The sequence below is a fragment of the Arvicanthis niloticus genome, chromosome 12, assembly GCF_011762505.2.
Source record: "Arvicanthis niloticus isolate mArvNil1 chromosome 12, mArvNil1.pat.X, whole genome shotgun sequence".
In the NCBI taxonomy this organism is placed as follows: domain Eukaryota; kingdom Metazoa; phylum Chordata; class Mammalia; order Rodentia; family Muridae; genus Arvicanthis; species Arvicanthis niloticus.
The window spans coordinates 9944502-9961055 of record NC_047669.1 but is presented as its reverse complement, the minus strand read 5'-3'; the positions used below and the strand labels follow the sequence as shown (position 1 = coordinate 9961055).

The following is a 16554-nucleotide window of genomic DNA, read 5'->3' as shown; positions in this document are numbered from 1 at the left end:
ATGACGATGCAGTTTGATATGTCAGGAGTTCCAGAAATGACATTTTTGTAAGTGCACATGGAAAACCCATGGGAAGCAATTCATAGTACATGATATGCAGGAATATGATAATCAGCATTACATGTAATAGCTGAAATCTATAAACTTTGCAAATTGAAAAGTTTAAAGGTAAAGGAGAGTAAACGGTGAATGGGCCCCTCTGGCCACCATTATCAACATCAACAATATTTTGCCCATCTTGCTTTTACAAAAAACTGGGAACTATTAAGTGTTGGAAAGTAAACTTGAATACATTAGGAATTCATTAGGAAGTTAGGCTACCTTTAAAATAATACAGAATTGTGTTTATGTATTATAGCCATGAAAATTCAAAATCAAAGTCTCATTAAATCTAGACAAAAGACAAGGAAGTACCAGAAGCTGGTAGCTAATTTCCCTGTAGTGGGGAAGTATGAGTGACTCCACTTGTGTCATATGACAGTATGCAACCAGTCTGCATGTGCTGTATGGGCTGAGCACAGCAGACATCAGAGCCCGTCCACCAATGCCTCCACTCTCTGACCCGTTAATCTCAGTCTTGGGTGCCACCTGCTGTTAGATGTTATGCATACACGCTGCTTGGTGTGGAGCCTTATGACCACCATACATGTTCAAATCTTTGAGAATACATTTTAATTTCTTTTATTATATAGTGGGGGAGGGGGAACTGTGGGGATTAGAAGATAACCTGCAGAAATGGGTTTCTCTCTTCAGCATGTGGATCTGGAAGGTTGAACTCAGGTGGTCAGGCTTAGTGGCAAGAGCTTTATCCCTGCCCCATCTTGCTAATGCTTTATATCCAAATCATTATTAACCAACTGTCTTCTGTATGTGATTTATATTACTATAAAAATTTGTTACACTTGTGTCTACTAGTGCTTTATACCCAGGATACAGCATAGTATCCTGTGACAGTATGGCATCCCCCTTCACAACCACCACCACCACCTCCACCCCACCACCATCACACCACCACCTCCACCCCCCCACTGCCACCACTACCACCACCATCTCCACCTCCACACCCCTCCACCACCACACCACCATCTCCACTGGCACCACCACTCCTTCATTTTCTAGGCAGGAATATAACCCAGACCTTATTCACTTTTAAACAACCATTTCAAATGAATTTAAATAAGATAATTTCCTCATAGGTATGTGTTTGTTTGTTTTCTTTCTCAAATAAATTGCAATGAAATTTGACCAGAAGTCTGTTTGCTTCTGATGAAAGCCACAGCTGCTGTTAAACCGAGGATACGATACATTTAAAGACAATTAAGGAAGGTCGCTTTTTAAGAAAATGGGTAAATGAGATTTTTTTCATGTCTGTAAAGAAATTTTGTTTTCTAGGTATGCAAAGAAGCCTGCTTGTCCTGATGTCTTCAGAGAGACTATGGATCAGTGCGGAGTTCTCCTCTGGGTAAAGGCAGAACCTTTTCTAGTGGGTGCCTTGCAGGAGCCACCTCCATCCAAATTCAGCCTTCACTACCTCAGGAAGGTAGCCAGCTATGTGCGAACTCGGGCCACAAATGGTGCCTACCCACGCCTGTACTGGCCTACCTGGAGGCACATTGCGTGTGGAAAGCTGCAGTTGGCTAGGGATCTAGCATGGCTTTACTTTGAAATATTTGATAATCTTTCTGTGAGGACACCTGAGGAACGCCTGGAATGGTCTGAAATTTTGTCCAACTGCGCGACTGAAGATGAAGTTGAAAAGCAAAGAAATCAGGTATGGACCAATGTATATGTAGTTACTCAGAAATGACCCATTCTTAGTTTTTGTACTAACAGTATAGTTTGAGGCTTTAGGTTGCTGGCAGTTGTGACTCTAAAGCACCATTTGAATGTTAGCATTTCTAGCTTGGAGTGTTGATGTATGTGTTTGATTAATTAGTCCTTACTTACTAGTCCATATTTCCCCACTCTTGAAGGAAGCATGAATTAGAAACTCTTCCACTGGCTTTAAAAATATTTTGGGGCAAGAGAATGTTAGAATTGCTGATATGTTACAGGTAGCAGCACCCACCCCAGAGTCTCTTTAGCAATCTGTTGCCTTCTCCTTACTCAGCCACCTCATTCTAACCAGACTGATTGAAAATGACGTCTGCTGTATGCTAGAACTAAATAACTATCCAGACTGTTATTCATTCACCCATGTTGTGTTGCTAATAAGATAAAGCAACAGATTGGACTGATTTTAAAGAGCGTTAGTGTGGCTCATGGTGCTGGAGATCCAAGGTTGACAGGCCACATGTGTAGCTCTAGCGTCCTTGCTGATGGAGACCTACAGCAGGGTGGGAGGCCATCAGTGCTGCGACACTGTTTGCCTCTGTGTGCGACAGTCTCTCTTCCTCTTACAAAGCTGCCAGTGTTGAATCTCAGAGCTCTGAGCTGCTACCCTTGTTTAACCGTAAGCACTTCCTCAGCTTCACTCAATACTACAGCTACAGTTTTCCCCTCTTGGTCCCTCAGCACAAAGATTAAATCTCAACATGAATACTCAGCATGGACAAGCCATATTCAAACCCTAGCATTCTGCTTCTGCCTCTTGCTCCACATAACTCATATGCTCACAGATAGAATCATAGTCTGTGAATAGCCCCAAATCTTAACTTGTTAAAATGCTAGTCACTCATTGGAGGTCCAAGGCAAACGCTTTCGTTATGAGACCATAAAATCAAGTTTTCTATGTAGTGGGATAGGCTGTGCTCTGGGTGAACATTGCTATTCCAAAGGGAATCGTTAAACAGAAAGCAGTAACTAGCCCAGAGTACATGCAGACCCTGTCAGAGCAGACACAAGTTGGTAACCCTCTAAATTCCCTTGTCGTGGGCTGGAGTTGCACCCTAAAGCCACAAGCAGCTCTTCCTCTGAGACTCTGCCAGGCCCAGCACATGCTGAAGCTCAGTTTAGAGTCTCAGGACTGCAGCTTTCCTAGGGTGGCACTGTAGACTGGTAGTCCCCAGTTACAGAGTTCTGCGATGTCCCATTATTGTTGTTCCAGTAGTGTCGGCAGTGGACAGTGTGTAACAGGACCCCTCCTGTGTACTTTAAATCTGTGTGGAAGCTGCTGTGCCTCCGTAGCTCTAAGGTTACACGTGCCTGCAGCATAGCTACACGAAATGCTGCTGCTGAGTGTTCTGGATTAGGTCATCAGCTGTACCTGGGCCTGCTTGACACAACTGAGGTGGCCAAAGAGTGTTCTTCTGAAAAGCGAGGAGCAGCAGGTGCGAGCTTATGGAGAGCACTTGGACCTGTTCCTGACAGTCTTTCTTTAAGGCCCTGGGCCAATGGTGGGAGAGGTAGTCCTGCAGACTTCTGAGGTACCCTCCAAGTCGCTTTCCTCTTCTCCTGATACATGTTTCAGGATCCATGCTGATCTCTTGCTAGGTTACTGGATGCATCCCTACGTGATACTTCTTTGCTCCTTTCCTGGAGGATCTGGAAATCTTTCAAATCCTTTTGTTTTGTTTCCTTTTAAATTAGAGATTCTATTTTTAGATGGTGCTTGTAAACCTTTCTTCCTGCAGTTCAGAGGTAATGCAGGGGCAGTGTGACAGCTTTGTTGTTTCAGTATTTTTTCTGCCAGGCCCTCCAGTTTGTCACTTTTAAATTCTGCCTTCCATAAATCTCTAGGTGGGTATGGGCACAACTCTTTTGCCAGAGCTAACTCAAAGAATCCTGGGACCTGATTCTCTTCTGAGGGCAGCGCTCAGCAACACCTAGAGACCTCCTAATAGGCCCCACAGACCTCTCACAGATCTACTGTCTCCTCATATCACTATGCTGGGCATCCAGCTTCAGATCCTGACTCATTTATCTAAACCACAGAGGCCAGCACATCTGCCATCATGAACTCCATAGCTAGTAGGAATGACTGGAGTGCAAAAAGGCCAAAATACACATTCAGAAACAGGCTTGAGGGTCTTTCATTCTTACGGTAGAAATGACTTCCCAGAGTATATTAGTAGGTTAATAATAGTAACAGCGGCTTAGGCCAATAACAGTGTTTCTCATTTGTCCAACAGTCCTATACAGCTGCACTTGATAGGATGAATCTCTGGGCTCTTATGTGAGCAATGACTCAAGAAACGACATTTCTGTACTTTGGAGTCACTTAGTGTTAAATGGCTTTGCTGGGAGGCAGGGGGAATGAAACAATGAAATGCAGAGGCTTGGGGTTGCAACAGTTTACTCTCCTTCATTTTACACAGAGGCTATGCTTGAGACACAGCTCTTCTCCAGGCTGTGCTTGATAGCATACCTCTTCTCCTGGGGGGAGAAATAGCTTCTGTGTGGGTCATGCCTATTCTTGTCACAGATGGGAAGAGCAACAGAGTGGCGTGAAACCAGTGCCTTTTCTTCCCATGATGAGCTTAAGAATAGGTCCTTACTCTGTCGCTTCCCGTTCCGTCCTGCAGAAAGGAGCGACATGACATGACACGAGATTCTTCCCAATGCAGCTTTACTCAGGAACCTTTCTTACAATCACTCTGGAAGCCCCAGATCCCAGTTCCACTTTCCCTTTTATCCCCATGCCTGGTCACTCAGAGCCTGCCACGTGGGCACACACCATTGGCACACGTCAAATGGCCTGATACTACATGGCAGCGAGTTTGAGCAGTGTAAGCGGGTGGCGGAGTGTGAGGACATCAGGCGCCATTCATAGGCAGGCCGCCGCACCCGCTCCCCACATTACTCTGAAGCTGTCATCATGGTAACGGCCACAGGTCTGTCTGTCACCTTCCTAAATTTCTCCAGCACACATTATTATTTTACTAGTGTATATATTAAGAGCACATGCATTCTAACTTTTTAGAAAACCTTATATATTTCCTGCAGTATTGTTAGTGAAAGGCATGGTGCTGTATTGCAGACCCACAGAACTAAATTACCTTGTACAATTGAGGCTTTGCAAGCTTTGACATTGCCTGTTTTCCTTGCCTTCTAACATTTAACAGTCACTGTGCTCCTGTGCACTTAATGATTTTAGATTTCATATGTGCTGTGGTTAGAACATGGTCAGAGTGTCTTCCATAGTTATGTTGGGCTTTAATGAGAGGATACAAACTTAATCTGAGCAAGGTCCCATGGTACAGGCTGTAATCCCAGCTGCTATACAGGCAGGAGGATCATAGGTTCAGGGCAACCTGGGCTATAGAGTGAGTTTAAGTCCAACCCAGACAACTTGGTCTCAAAATAATAAATAAATAAAATGCATATCTATAAAAGATTCTAATGACTCCACCAGACATACACTTTCAAAAAAGTAGCAGGATACAAGAAAAAAACCAGGAGTTTTTCTATATACTAAGAAGAAACTTGCTGAGAAAGAAAGAAGAAAGCCATCAACCACCCTTGGAATAAACATAACCAAGGAGGTGAAAGACCTACAATGAACACATTAACACTGAAGAAGGGGATTGAAGAAGATATAGAAAAGAAAAATGGCACCAGTGCTCACAGATCAACAGAGGTAAATTATAAAAAATGGCAATATTGCCAAAAGTGATCTACAGGCTCTACACAACTCAGAGTTTCGATGATATTCTTTACAATACGAGGAAAAATGATCTCAGAATTCATATAGAAGCACAAAAGACCCTGAAAAAAGACCCTGACCACAAAAGACCCGAACCAGTACTATAGAGAAAGAGCAAGGCTGGAGATACCACAATACCTGATCTTAAGTTACAGTAACAAAAATAAGCATGTAGACTGATAGAATAGAGGACCCAGAGAAAAAAGCAAGCACGGTCTCAGACATCTCATCTTCAGCAGACATGTGAAAAACATTGGAGAGATGCTGTCATCTTCAGTAAGTGGTACTGAGAAAACTGGACATCCATATGTAGAAAAATAAAACCAAACCCTCTTTTCTCTGAACAAAACCAATTAAAAATGCACCAAAGACCTGAAACTCTAAAACTGTTAAAGGAGAAAAGCATAAGATGCAAACATAGCCAAGGACTTGCTGAAAAGGGCTCTGGGAGCATAGAACATAAGCTCAGGAGTTGCTAATGGGACTGCGTGAGTTTTAAAACTGCGCAATGAAAGATTTCAGAGGATTGAGCAGACATGGCAGAATGAGAGAAATGCAAACCATGCATTTAATGGATTGATATCTAGTATCTAGATAGTAATCTGGATTCTTGAGAACCATGTGTATGGTCATTCTGCAGAGCACCCAAAATATAGAATCAGCTTAGTTGTCCACAACAGATGAATGAATAAAGAAAATGTATGTACACATAATAGAACTATAAAAGAAAAATGGAATTAGATAGCTTTTATTATTGTATATGATTTATATGTATGATGTTATAACTAAGTCCATTGCTCCATGTAATGAGTATATACTATTAAAATTTTTTTAAAATAGCACTCCAATCTAACTACAGTGTTTAGAGATAGGTGCCCTAGGATTAGATAAGGTCATTAGAGTAGACGTAATGCTGGTGCGTTCGTAAAAGAGAGAGTGGGGGATAGCAGACAGATAACATGCCACTTCCACTCTTACTACCTGATACCCCCAGGCTACCTTGTGACTGCCAGCAGAGGCCACTATCAGATGGACTTACACCTCCAAAATTGTGAGCCAGAATATCTTTTTCTTTTACAAAGTAACCTGCCATGCATATTTAATTATACTAATAAAAATACACTAAGATCAGATACAAAGGAAGTCATATTAACTTTCTGTGTCTGGCTTACTTAGCTTATGTTTTGTTCCTATCCATGGATGGGTAAGGCTGTGTCCGTCTCTGGAAAGATGGGAATCAAACAGCACAGTTGCCCCAGCCTACCAAATAGGGCCTGAGACTTTTTCTTCCGCTCCTTCAGTTTTGTGGGCCAGTCTTGAAGTGGCAAATACGAATTCATCTCCGTCCCACTGACTGTAACTCAGAGCATATTTGACTGCACAGAGACTGGAAGTGAATGCCACCTGGATGTGAGCCTCGGAAGAAGAGAAGGCTCACCGTCTAATCAGTGTGTGCAGCATCAAGCTAATACATTCCTAAAGAAGGTTTTGGAAACTGAGAAGTTTGTCCCATAGCCAAGACGGGGCACTGCAGTTGGTCCCTAGCCACATGATTCTTCCAGTGTCTGACATATGCTCCGTGCAGCAGTAGGGTCTGAACATGGAGATGAAGAAAATGTTAGGAAACTTCCAAGTTTTTCTGAGTGTTTATCGTGTACCATTGTTTTTGCTAGTTACCATGGATATAAAACCTGAAAAAGCAAGACTCTTTCCAGTCTTGTAACGCTAGCAAACATTGTTAAAATAGATGTGTACAATGAAGGAATATGTGCTCTAAAAGCCAATCCTCCACGGTAAGTGTTAAGTTACCCCACTGTTACTGGTGGTCAGAGCCCAGCTTGGGTATGTCCAGGTTCTTGGTATTTTATCCAAGAATTGAAAACAGGAGCACAGATTTTAAAAAGAAGCAAGGTAATGTTATTTGGTGCAAAGCAATAGTACAGATTAAAGAGAGATACATTGTCAAGACAGACAGCAGGCCAAATGAGTGAAGATATTCAAGGGCCCTAGAAGGTAGCCTGGGGTCTTTTTATGGGATATGAGGAAAAGAAGAGTTGGTTATTAAGGGGAATAGGGTGGTTCTTTATTTTGACTGATGGATTAGATCATATATTCATTTTTTCTACTGTACATGTACCTCCCCACAATGCTTCTGATTTTAACCATATGCATGCCCAATTATACATAGGCATAAGAAGGTAACTAGGGGATTCTCCCTAAAAGGTTGCTAGAGAACACAATTTTACCTTATGCTGCATACATCCAAAAACCAGTTGAGGCTGGATCGGCCCTTCTATTAGTCATACCTGTATATACTAGGGACATGCTTGAATAGAAACTATAAATTTCATTGTTACCAGGGGCAGGGAAACACACAGTATTGTTCAGATCTGGGAGCATGAGTAACCTGGTACAGGGGGAGTTGAGGCCTGGGGTTGCCAGGTGCATTGTTGGAAGAGGGTTGTGTGTGCATACTGTGTGCAAGTGAAAGAGTTAAGTGCTAAGTATACTGTTAGATGGTGGGTGTGCATTACTCACAACACTCGTGTAACACTCTTACAACACCAAGGAGAAGTGTTGGTAAGTGGATGCCAAGGGTCTGGGAGGGCTCAAGGTGATAGGGAGACAGGTCGTGCTGACGGTAGTGTTCTCCTTCTGGATTGTTTCAGTGTGGATAGCCTCGCTATGATTTTGTTGCAGTTTTAAAGGTGGAAGGCTGGGTGAAGAGTGTGAGATTTATATTATTTCTTACATCTCTGCAAAAGGTTTAAGGAAGTAAATGAGTGCTTGCCTTGGACTGCCACGCTAAATAAACTAGATTGTGGTAGTACATGCCTGCAGCCCTAACACTAAGGAGGTGGAGGCAGAGGGATCAGAAGTTCAAGACCATCCTTCGCTACAAACTAGAGGCCAGCCTTGGGTCTATGAAACCCTGTCTCTTTTGAATACATGTACTCATGTTGACAGTTGGTTGAATGGATTTGGGTGACTGTGGGAATCTGTGGTTTTCAGGTTCCTGGGTATGTTTGTTCCCCATTACTATGATAGAACACTGCCCCAAACCAGCTTGGAGAGAAAGGGTGTGTTTACTTGAGGGTTACAGTCCTTTCAGGGAAGTCAGAGCAGGAAGTGGAGCGAGTGGGAACCTAGAGACAGGAGCTGCAGCAGAGAGAGAGGAGTGCTCCTGCCTGTCCTCTGGCTTGCTCACTGCTCCTTCATATACCGGGACCATCATCCCAGGGCTGGCAGGACTCCTATGTCACTCATTAATCAAGACGATATCCCACAGACTTGGCCATGGGTCATGCTGATGGAGGCAGTTCCTCAATTCAGGCACTCTAGTTTGTGTCAAGTTGACAGAAACTAGCCAGCACATTGGGCTGGAAATACTCAAGATCTAAGTGTACACGCAGATACATGACCTGACTGGAGTCTGAAATGCTTGAGCTTCAAGCCACGCCCTTCTTTAAATTATGTGACGGCAGCAGAACAGTAGTGGTTTTGGATTTGGTTGTGTATGGTTTTGTTTGTTTTAAAGAAGGTCTCACTGTGTAGCCCAGGATGGGCTCAGATTCAATGCTCCTTGCAGTGTAGTTTGCTGAATGCAGGGATTATAGATGTGTGTTTCTACACCAGCATTTTCTTTTAAGTCAAACAATCTTTTTTAGGAAGTTTACAAGAGCCTGAGGCCCATTCCCCTCCAGAATGCTGCTCATGTATAAAGAAACTATGTAGTTCCCTTTGCCACACTGACACCTGCTTTAACCGATGCCTGGTGTTTTCTTGGTCAGCCTGTGAATCTAGGTTAAACCTTGATGCTTGGTTGGACTCCCCTCCCATCTGTTCACTTACTTACTCTAATAACTGAGGCTGCCATTTCACCTGTGATGTACTTATGGAAGACTCCAGTTCCGTAGTTTAGAAATTCCTCTGTCTGGACATTGAATGATAGCTGTTTCTAAATTTGCTATTTTTAAGATCAAGAAGCTATAGAACCCTAGCTTACTGTGTACTGAGTTGTAGACTAGTGTTGGTGGTGTTTTAAGGTGTATCTCTTATTTTCTGAACAGCTTTCTGTAGACACACTGCAGTTCCTGCTCTTCCTGTACATCCAACAGTTAAACAAAATCTCGCTGCGGACATCATTGATTGGGGAAGAGTGGCCCAGTCCCAGAAGCAGACCTCAGTCTCCGAGCTCGACTGAGAGGCCCAGTTGTCACAATAAGGTATTGCTCATAGCTTATAAAGGAAATGCTGCCCCTTCACTAAAAGGTGTCAGAATGAAGCTAGACATCGTAGAGCATGCTTGTAAGTCTAGTTCTTGGGGGTCTGAGCCAGGAGGATTATGAATTCAAGTCCAACCTGGACTATTGAGTAAGACTGAAAAAAAATGCATTTTTCTTCCTCCTTAAGTTGCTTAAGTAATTTTATGTGTTTTAACAACCTGTCAAACACAGTAAGTCTTAGAAAGGGTCTTACTGGCTTTTCTTTTCTATTGTAAAGAAAAACAAATATTTGCATCTGCTTTTTTGTGTGTGTAAAGTATGTTGAAAAACTTGAAAATGTAAACCATAGTACCATATGAAAGCTCCTTTTTAGTGTGGATGTATACACTTGTGGGTGTGCCATAGCACTGTGGAGGTCAGAGGACAACTTTTAAAGGTGGTTCTCCCCTTTTGTCATGTGGGTCCCAGGGACTGAACTCAGGTCACCAGGCTTGGCCAAAAGCACCTTTATCTGTGGAGCCATCTTGCTGGCCCCAGGCACATCTTGCCTGGCTTATCAGTATTTCAGAGTTCAGGGTCTGGTTTGCTGAAGTCTTTTCTTTCCCAACAACCTACTCAGCACCTTCAGGCACTTTTAAAGCAAGCCAGCAGGGAGGCATTTCCTGGTCAGTTTGCAGTTGGTTTCTCTGTGTAGGTTAGCCAGAGTTTAGTGTCCTCAGCAGTTGGGTCTCACTGTGTAGTTATGGTGAGTCACCAAGGACAATAGCAATTACTCATGTTGTTTTGGAGGCTTCTGAGCCTCCCTGACCTGTATCTCACAGGGAGATATCCTGTACACCTCTCAGGTTTCCTGGCTTCCACTGAAGCTCTAAGTAACACACATAAAACAAAAGATGTGAAGCTAGGACCAACTAGGAGAGAGAACATGGTAATCTCTCTGGACCTGCATTACCTCACTCGGTATAACTTTCCTATCCATTTATCTGCAGATTTTATGATTTCATTTATTTAACAGCTGACTGAAATCCCATGGTGTATATATACCACATTTATCTTATCAGTCTGTCTGTTGATGGACATCTAGCTTGACTCCTTCTCCTGGCTATTGTGGACAGAGCAGCTAAGAACATGGATGTGCTGGTATCTCTCTAGTTGGACATAAAGTCCTTTGCGCATCTTTCCAGGAGCAGCAGGGTCATAGCATAGATCTGGTTCTTGGTTTGTTTCTTACTTTGTTTTTGTTTGGTTTTTGGATGGGGGCTAGAGTTTGACTTTGTAGTCCCAGCTGGCCTGGAACTCCCTGTGTAAACCAGACTGGCCTCCAGCTCAGCAAGATCTGCTTATCTCTCCTTCCCAGTGATGCGATTAAAGGTGTGCACCATGATACCTGGTCCTCTTTCTAGTGTTTTGAGAAACCTCAATAGGCTGCAAGTCTGTGCTCCCACCCACAGTATATAAGGGAGGACACACTGCCACAGTCAGAGTGTATTAGGGAGAGCAGACTGTGTCTGTCACAGTATATAAGGGAGAGCATGCACTGTCACAGTCACAGGGTATAAGGAGAGCACACTCTGTCACAGTGTATAAGGGAGAGCACAAACTGTCACAGTCACAGTGTATAAGGGAGAGCACACTGTCACAGTCACACCAGCACCTGTCACCATTCCTGTCCTGATGCTGGCCTTTCTGACTGGGTGACATGGAAGCTTAATGTACTTTTCATCTACATTTTTCTTTTGTCTAAGGTAGTCGAGCACTGGATGTTTTCTTCTGATTTGTATATTCCCTTTAAGGGAATATTTTGTTGATTCTCATTGCCCATTTTTAATTGGGTTCTTTAGTTTCTTTAATTTTTTTGAATTCTTAGTGTATCGTAGACATCAATATTTGGTTAGTTAAGTAGCTGGCAAAGGTTTCCTCCCATTCTGAGAGGAGGAAATTTCCTGACAATTTCCCTTGTTATACGGAAGCTTTTTAGTTTCCTGGGATCCCATTTGTTGATTGTTGGTCTGATTTATTTCCTATGCTATGGGAGTAGTATGCTCATTTGATTTAATCATTAATAAATGGTAAAATTACATGTATTCTGAGGAATTGTCTTAAAGTAAATTTATTTCTTATCAGTCCAAGTCAACCCACTTTTCTACAAAAATAAAATATAGATTTGCATCAAGCCAAAAAGACCTTAATTTTTAAGTTTTCCAGTTCCTTAAAACTGAGCATTTGTCAAACCCTCTTCCACTGCTGCACATGTGAAGTGAACAGAAGTGTCCACAGTCGCTCTCCTTGTGTGTCCTCCAGCACTGCCAGTGCAGACGGGCTGCTCTGCCTTAGAGTATACAACCCAGCGATCTCACAAGCTCTGTAGAGCGTTGTTTAGTAGTTAGTTTTTCAGAAACACAGCTATTATTATTACTCTTGTTCCACAAAACTCTTGAAAATAAAATAGAAAAGAAGGAAAAATGTCATGAATAGGAAGAAAGTCAGTCCCCAGCATCCACCTTTCTGCGCGAATGCTGGGGATCCAAATTCAGGTTCTCATGTTGTGAAGCAAGCCTTCTTACATCCTGGGCCCTCTCCCATCCCGCTTTCTGGTTCTTGAGTGTGACTATAGTTGAGTGTGCTGTATCTCCTGCACCAGATGCTGCTTTATTCTTTCTTTTGCTTTCTTGGTACTAATTTTATTTCCCAAACCTCCATTTCCACGGCATGAAGCCCAGCACCATCCTTGCTTCCTATAGTTTAGTGTTGGTGAAGAAATATTGCATAAATTTCAGTAAAGATATTTCTCCAGTATTAACTTCATAGTGTTTCTGTTTACTCAGCAGTTTCATCTGACTCAAACTGGTCCCACTGCCACCCCCCTGGAAAATCTGCATGATTTCTCCAAATTTACTTTAGAGGATTTAATTTAATTTCTTAATGTAGTTAGGATTTTTCAAGTTATCCTAAGGCAGGTGTAGCAGGCACTGGAGCATGCAGGAACCCATCTTGATGGGCCATGCCATTGTGTGCTTGTGAATGCCATAGTGTATCATAGAATCTCTATGTTCTCTGTGGGCTCCCTCTGAGCAGTACCAGTAAGCAAGGACACGCTGTACCAAAGAGAGCTGGCCAAGGCTCTTGGTACTCAGGAGGTTTGAGTTTTGCTATCCCTCAGCATACACTCAACGATTATGGAGATATCCCCGGATACCGAGAATTCTTAGGCTTAAATGAAGGGTGGTTCTGGAAAAACAAAACAACAACAACAAAAAAAAACTTCTGGTATTTGCTTCTTATATTTTCTGAGGATTATTCTTTAAAGGAATCCATTATTATAAACCTGTAACTTTCCCCATCTTTTAGTGTAGGCCAGACCCTCCAGTGCTGAAGACAAAAATACTTTACTTTATATGAGAGTAAATCCATTTCTGATTTTTTTTTTCTGGTTGAGCAGCTCACTGTTAGAACTTTAATTCAGTAGAAGGGAGTCTCTTTTTACTAGGTTCCACAATACAGTATAAGATGTATGTTTTGGTGTTCTCAAGGAACAGTAGCCACATTGAAAGGTGATTTATTAGACTGGCTTACAAGATGTAGTCCAGGTAGGCCAGCCATGGCTGTCCCACAGTGGAAAGGCCAAGAATCTAGTAGTTGCTCAGTCCATTAGGCTGAATGTCTCTGCAGTCCCAGTCTGGTGTTAAAGGGCTGGAGGATTCCTGGAGGATTCCTGGAGAGCTGCTGGTCTTCAGCCTGTGTTGAAATCTTGACCACGTTAGTTACAGTACAACCTCAGCCAGGGTAGATAAACACGCTAGCAGGAGTGAGGGCAGGCAAGCACAAAGCAAAGCTTCCTTCTGCCACCAGAAGGTATACCCCAGTTTAGGTCTTTCTACCTCACATAATCAGATTAAGAAAATCTCTTAGAGGTGTGCCCAACATCTTGGATTTTAGTTGATTCCAGATGTAGTCAGGTTGATCCCAGATATTATCAAGTAGCCACGATGTCATTGCCACCCAATTTGGGAGAATTTCTATCAGATGTATATAGTGTAGCCACCTTGGCCAGTAGGCAACCTTAGTTTCTAGTCCATTTTTGACATGTTGTTTATTCTCTCTAGCTGCAAATTGTTTCACAAGATGTCTGCTGCAGAGCAGTCCTTCTGCTTGAGCTACGTTTAAAGAGGTGTTTTTTACCCTGTCTTAGGGTTTTATTGCTATGAAGACATGATATGACCATGACTGCTCTTCTAAGGAAAACATGTAATTGGGGCTGGCTTACAATTCAGAGGTTCAGTCCATTATCATCATGGTGGAAAGCATGGCAGTGTGCAGGCAGAGATGGTGCTGGAGGAGCTGAGAGTTTACATCTTGATCTGCAGGTAGCAGAAGGAGACTGTGTGCCACACCAGGTGTAGTTTGAACATAGGGGACCTCAAAGCAGCAGACATTCTGGTCTTCACCCATTCTGCCACAGTGTAAAGCCTACAAACCACAGCGATGACTGGCAGGCTGTCTCCAGCGGTGCAATAGTGGGACTTAAATCTCTGACATAACCAACAACTGTCTTTGGACTTAAGAGAGGGAATTCATGCTTGGTACTGTAGACCGAGCCAACTAATTTCCTGGCTCGAGAGAGGTTACAGGCCTCAAAGGAGAAGCTATCTTTGCCATTGCTCTAAAACAGTGTAGTTTAACTGTGCTCTAGACACTTTATATTCATAGATGCGTGTATCTTTGGCCCCTGATCAAAGCAGTTTTTTTTGCAGCAAATGCAGACGATTGTAGAAATTCAAAGGGGGTCAAAATACAAGAAATAAGTGATTGTGGAGTGCCCACACCAAATGGTACATCTAGAATATAGTCCCTATGCCTAAGGCTCAAGGAAAACTGAAAAACTTAATATTCTCTGTTACAACTTTGACTTTGTTGAGACAGAATCCTGTTATATTAACAAGGCTGGTCCCAAACTCCTGTATATGAGATCCTCCTGCCTGTGTGTCCCAAGTAATCATACTGATAGCATATACTACCATGCATGGGTCTCGCTGGCCTACTTTGAAATGAAAACCTCGAGCTATCAGTCCTTTAGACTGAAGAACTTAATAGTTAATGATGGGTACTTATGTGGCATTAGGGCCTATTAGAATAGCCCACAAGTGACCTGCAGTTTTGAGAGATTAGAACTCTGAAGTGTAGATGGCTTCTCATCAGAGGAAAAGAGATGTCCGTGAGACCACGGCCTCTGACAGAGGAGCAGATGGCTTCTACTTCCTGCTCTTTAATGAGCCCTTGGCAGACACCATGCAGGAGGAGTACAGTGGACACATGGGCTTCCTGGAGACGACCCACCATTTTGCATGGCTGTGACAGGCGTCCCTTGGAAAGGCATGGCCTCAGGGCTTCATCTCCGGATTGCTTCTTGCTTCTGATGTGTATTCTCATGTTTGTCATTGCTGTATTCCTCATTTTCCTGACATGGTCTGATTAGGCAACAGCAGACCCTTCTGCCTCTAGTATATTATAACTGATTTCTATTTCACAAATTTCCTGCAGATCAACATGAAGATAGACTTTCATGAAATAATGTTGTTTGTTGATTTTATAATTCCTGGCAATGATTTTACAGAATTCCTGATTTGATTCAAATAATTTTAAGAAGCTAAGATAGTTGATAGAAAGTTTAAGGTTAGAATAAAAAGTAGAATATGCCTCCTCCTATAAATAGTAAAGGCAGCATATATCAGAAAAGGAGTTCAGTGCTTCCTCGTGTCTTACAAGCTATAGATTGTACTGGAAAGGACAATAGGCTTAGAACAAACTAAGGATCACAAAAGACTTTCATTCTAGGTTAGGTCCAGGGATGAGGCCACAGGTCTTGGTATGCACCATGATAATTAAGGTCATGAACAAGGAGTGGGTAATTTTATTATATGTATAAGAACAGAGAATGAATTAGCTAGTTTAACTACTCAAGACTTCAAAAATAAGTCATAAGATAGATGGCCTGTACTTGGCAAAAATCTTGTTAACCTCTGATATAAAAAACTATTGCTTTGAACTTACAGTGAACATATGGAATGAAAGGTAAAGCTATTACTTTGAATTTATGAAATAAAAATAGATAAAATTCCATAATATTGTGGTCTCAACATATTAGATAAGGGGTGTTGAACCTGTAGTGGTTTTGAGTTAGTTTACGCATATTACATACACAGAAGTTACTTTTGCATAGCTACCTACTTTGTTTTGAGAAAATGAGGCATCATATAAATGTGGTGTAATTAAAATGTCAAATGTTTATCTTACAGAACACCTTCGTTCAGTTGAGCGTTTTTCCTTTGTTTGTTTTAGAATTGGAATGACTACAGTCACCAGGCTTTTGTTTGTGATCATCTGTCAGAACTCCTGGAGCTGCTTCTAGACCCAGAACAGCTCACTGCATCCTTTCATTCGACCCACAGTAGTCTGCTCTCACGAGAAGCTGTCATGGCACTCAGCTTCCTCATTGAAGGCATGGTGAGCAAAGCCAAGAAAGTCTATCCCCTTCATGAACTTGCCCTGTGGCAACCACTGCATGCAGCAAGTGGCTTCTCAAAGGCCTCTAAGACTTTCTCTCTCTACAAGCTGGAAGCATGGTTGAGAACCTGTTTGACTACAAATCCTTTTGGTCCATCTGCTTGCCTCAAGTCTGGAAAGAAATTGTCTTGGGCTCACCAAGGTATTTAAAGAAAAATGCTTTACCTAATGTTAAACTGAAAA

The 16554-nt window shown here is 42.4% G+C and overlaps 1 protein-coding gene across 3 annotated transcripts in view; it reads left to right on the top strand.

Annotated features, from left to right (window-relative positions):
- Positions 1 to 16554, top strand: part of Tbccd1 (TBCC domain containing 1) — a 45118-nt gene that overhangs the window by 16202 nt on the left and 12362 nt on the right. For all 3 annotated transcript variants that reach the window (XM_034515806.2, XM_034515807.2, XM_076942723.1), the window contains exons 2-4: positions 1393 to 1771; positions 9655 to 9810; positions 16147 to 16513. In XM_034515806.2, the coding sequence (XP_034371697.1) occupies positions 1393 to 1771; positions 9655 to 9810; positions 16147 to 16513 (902 nt within the window). The remainder of the gene's footprint in view (positions 1 to 1392; positions 1772 to 9654; positions 9811 to 16146; positions 16514 to 16554) is intronic.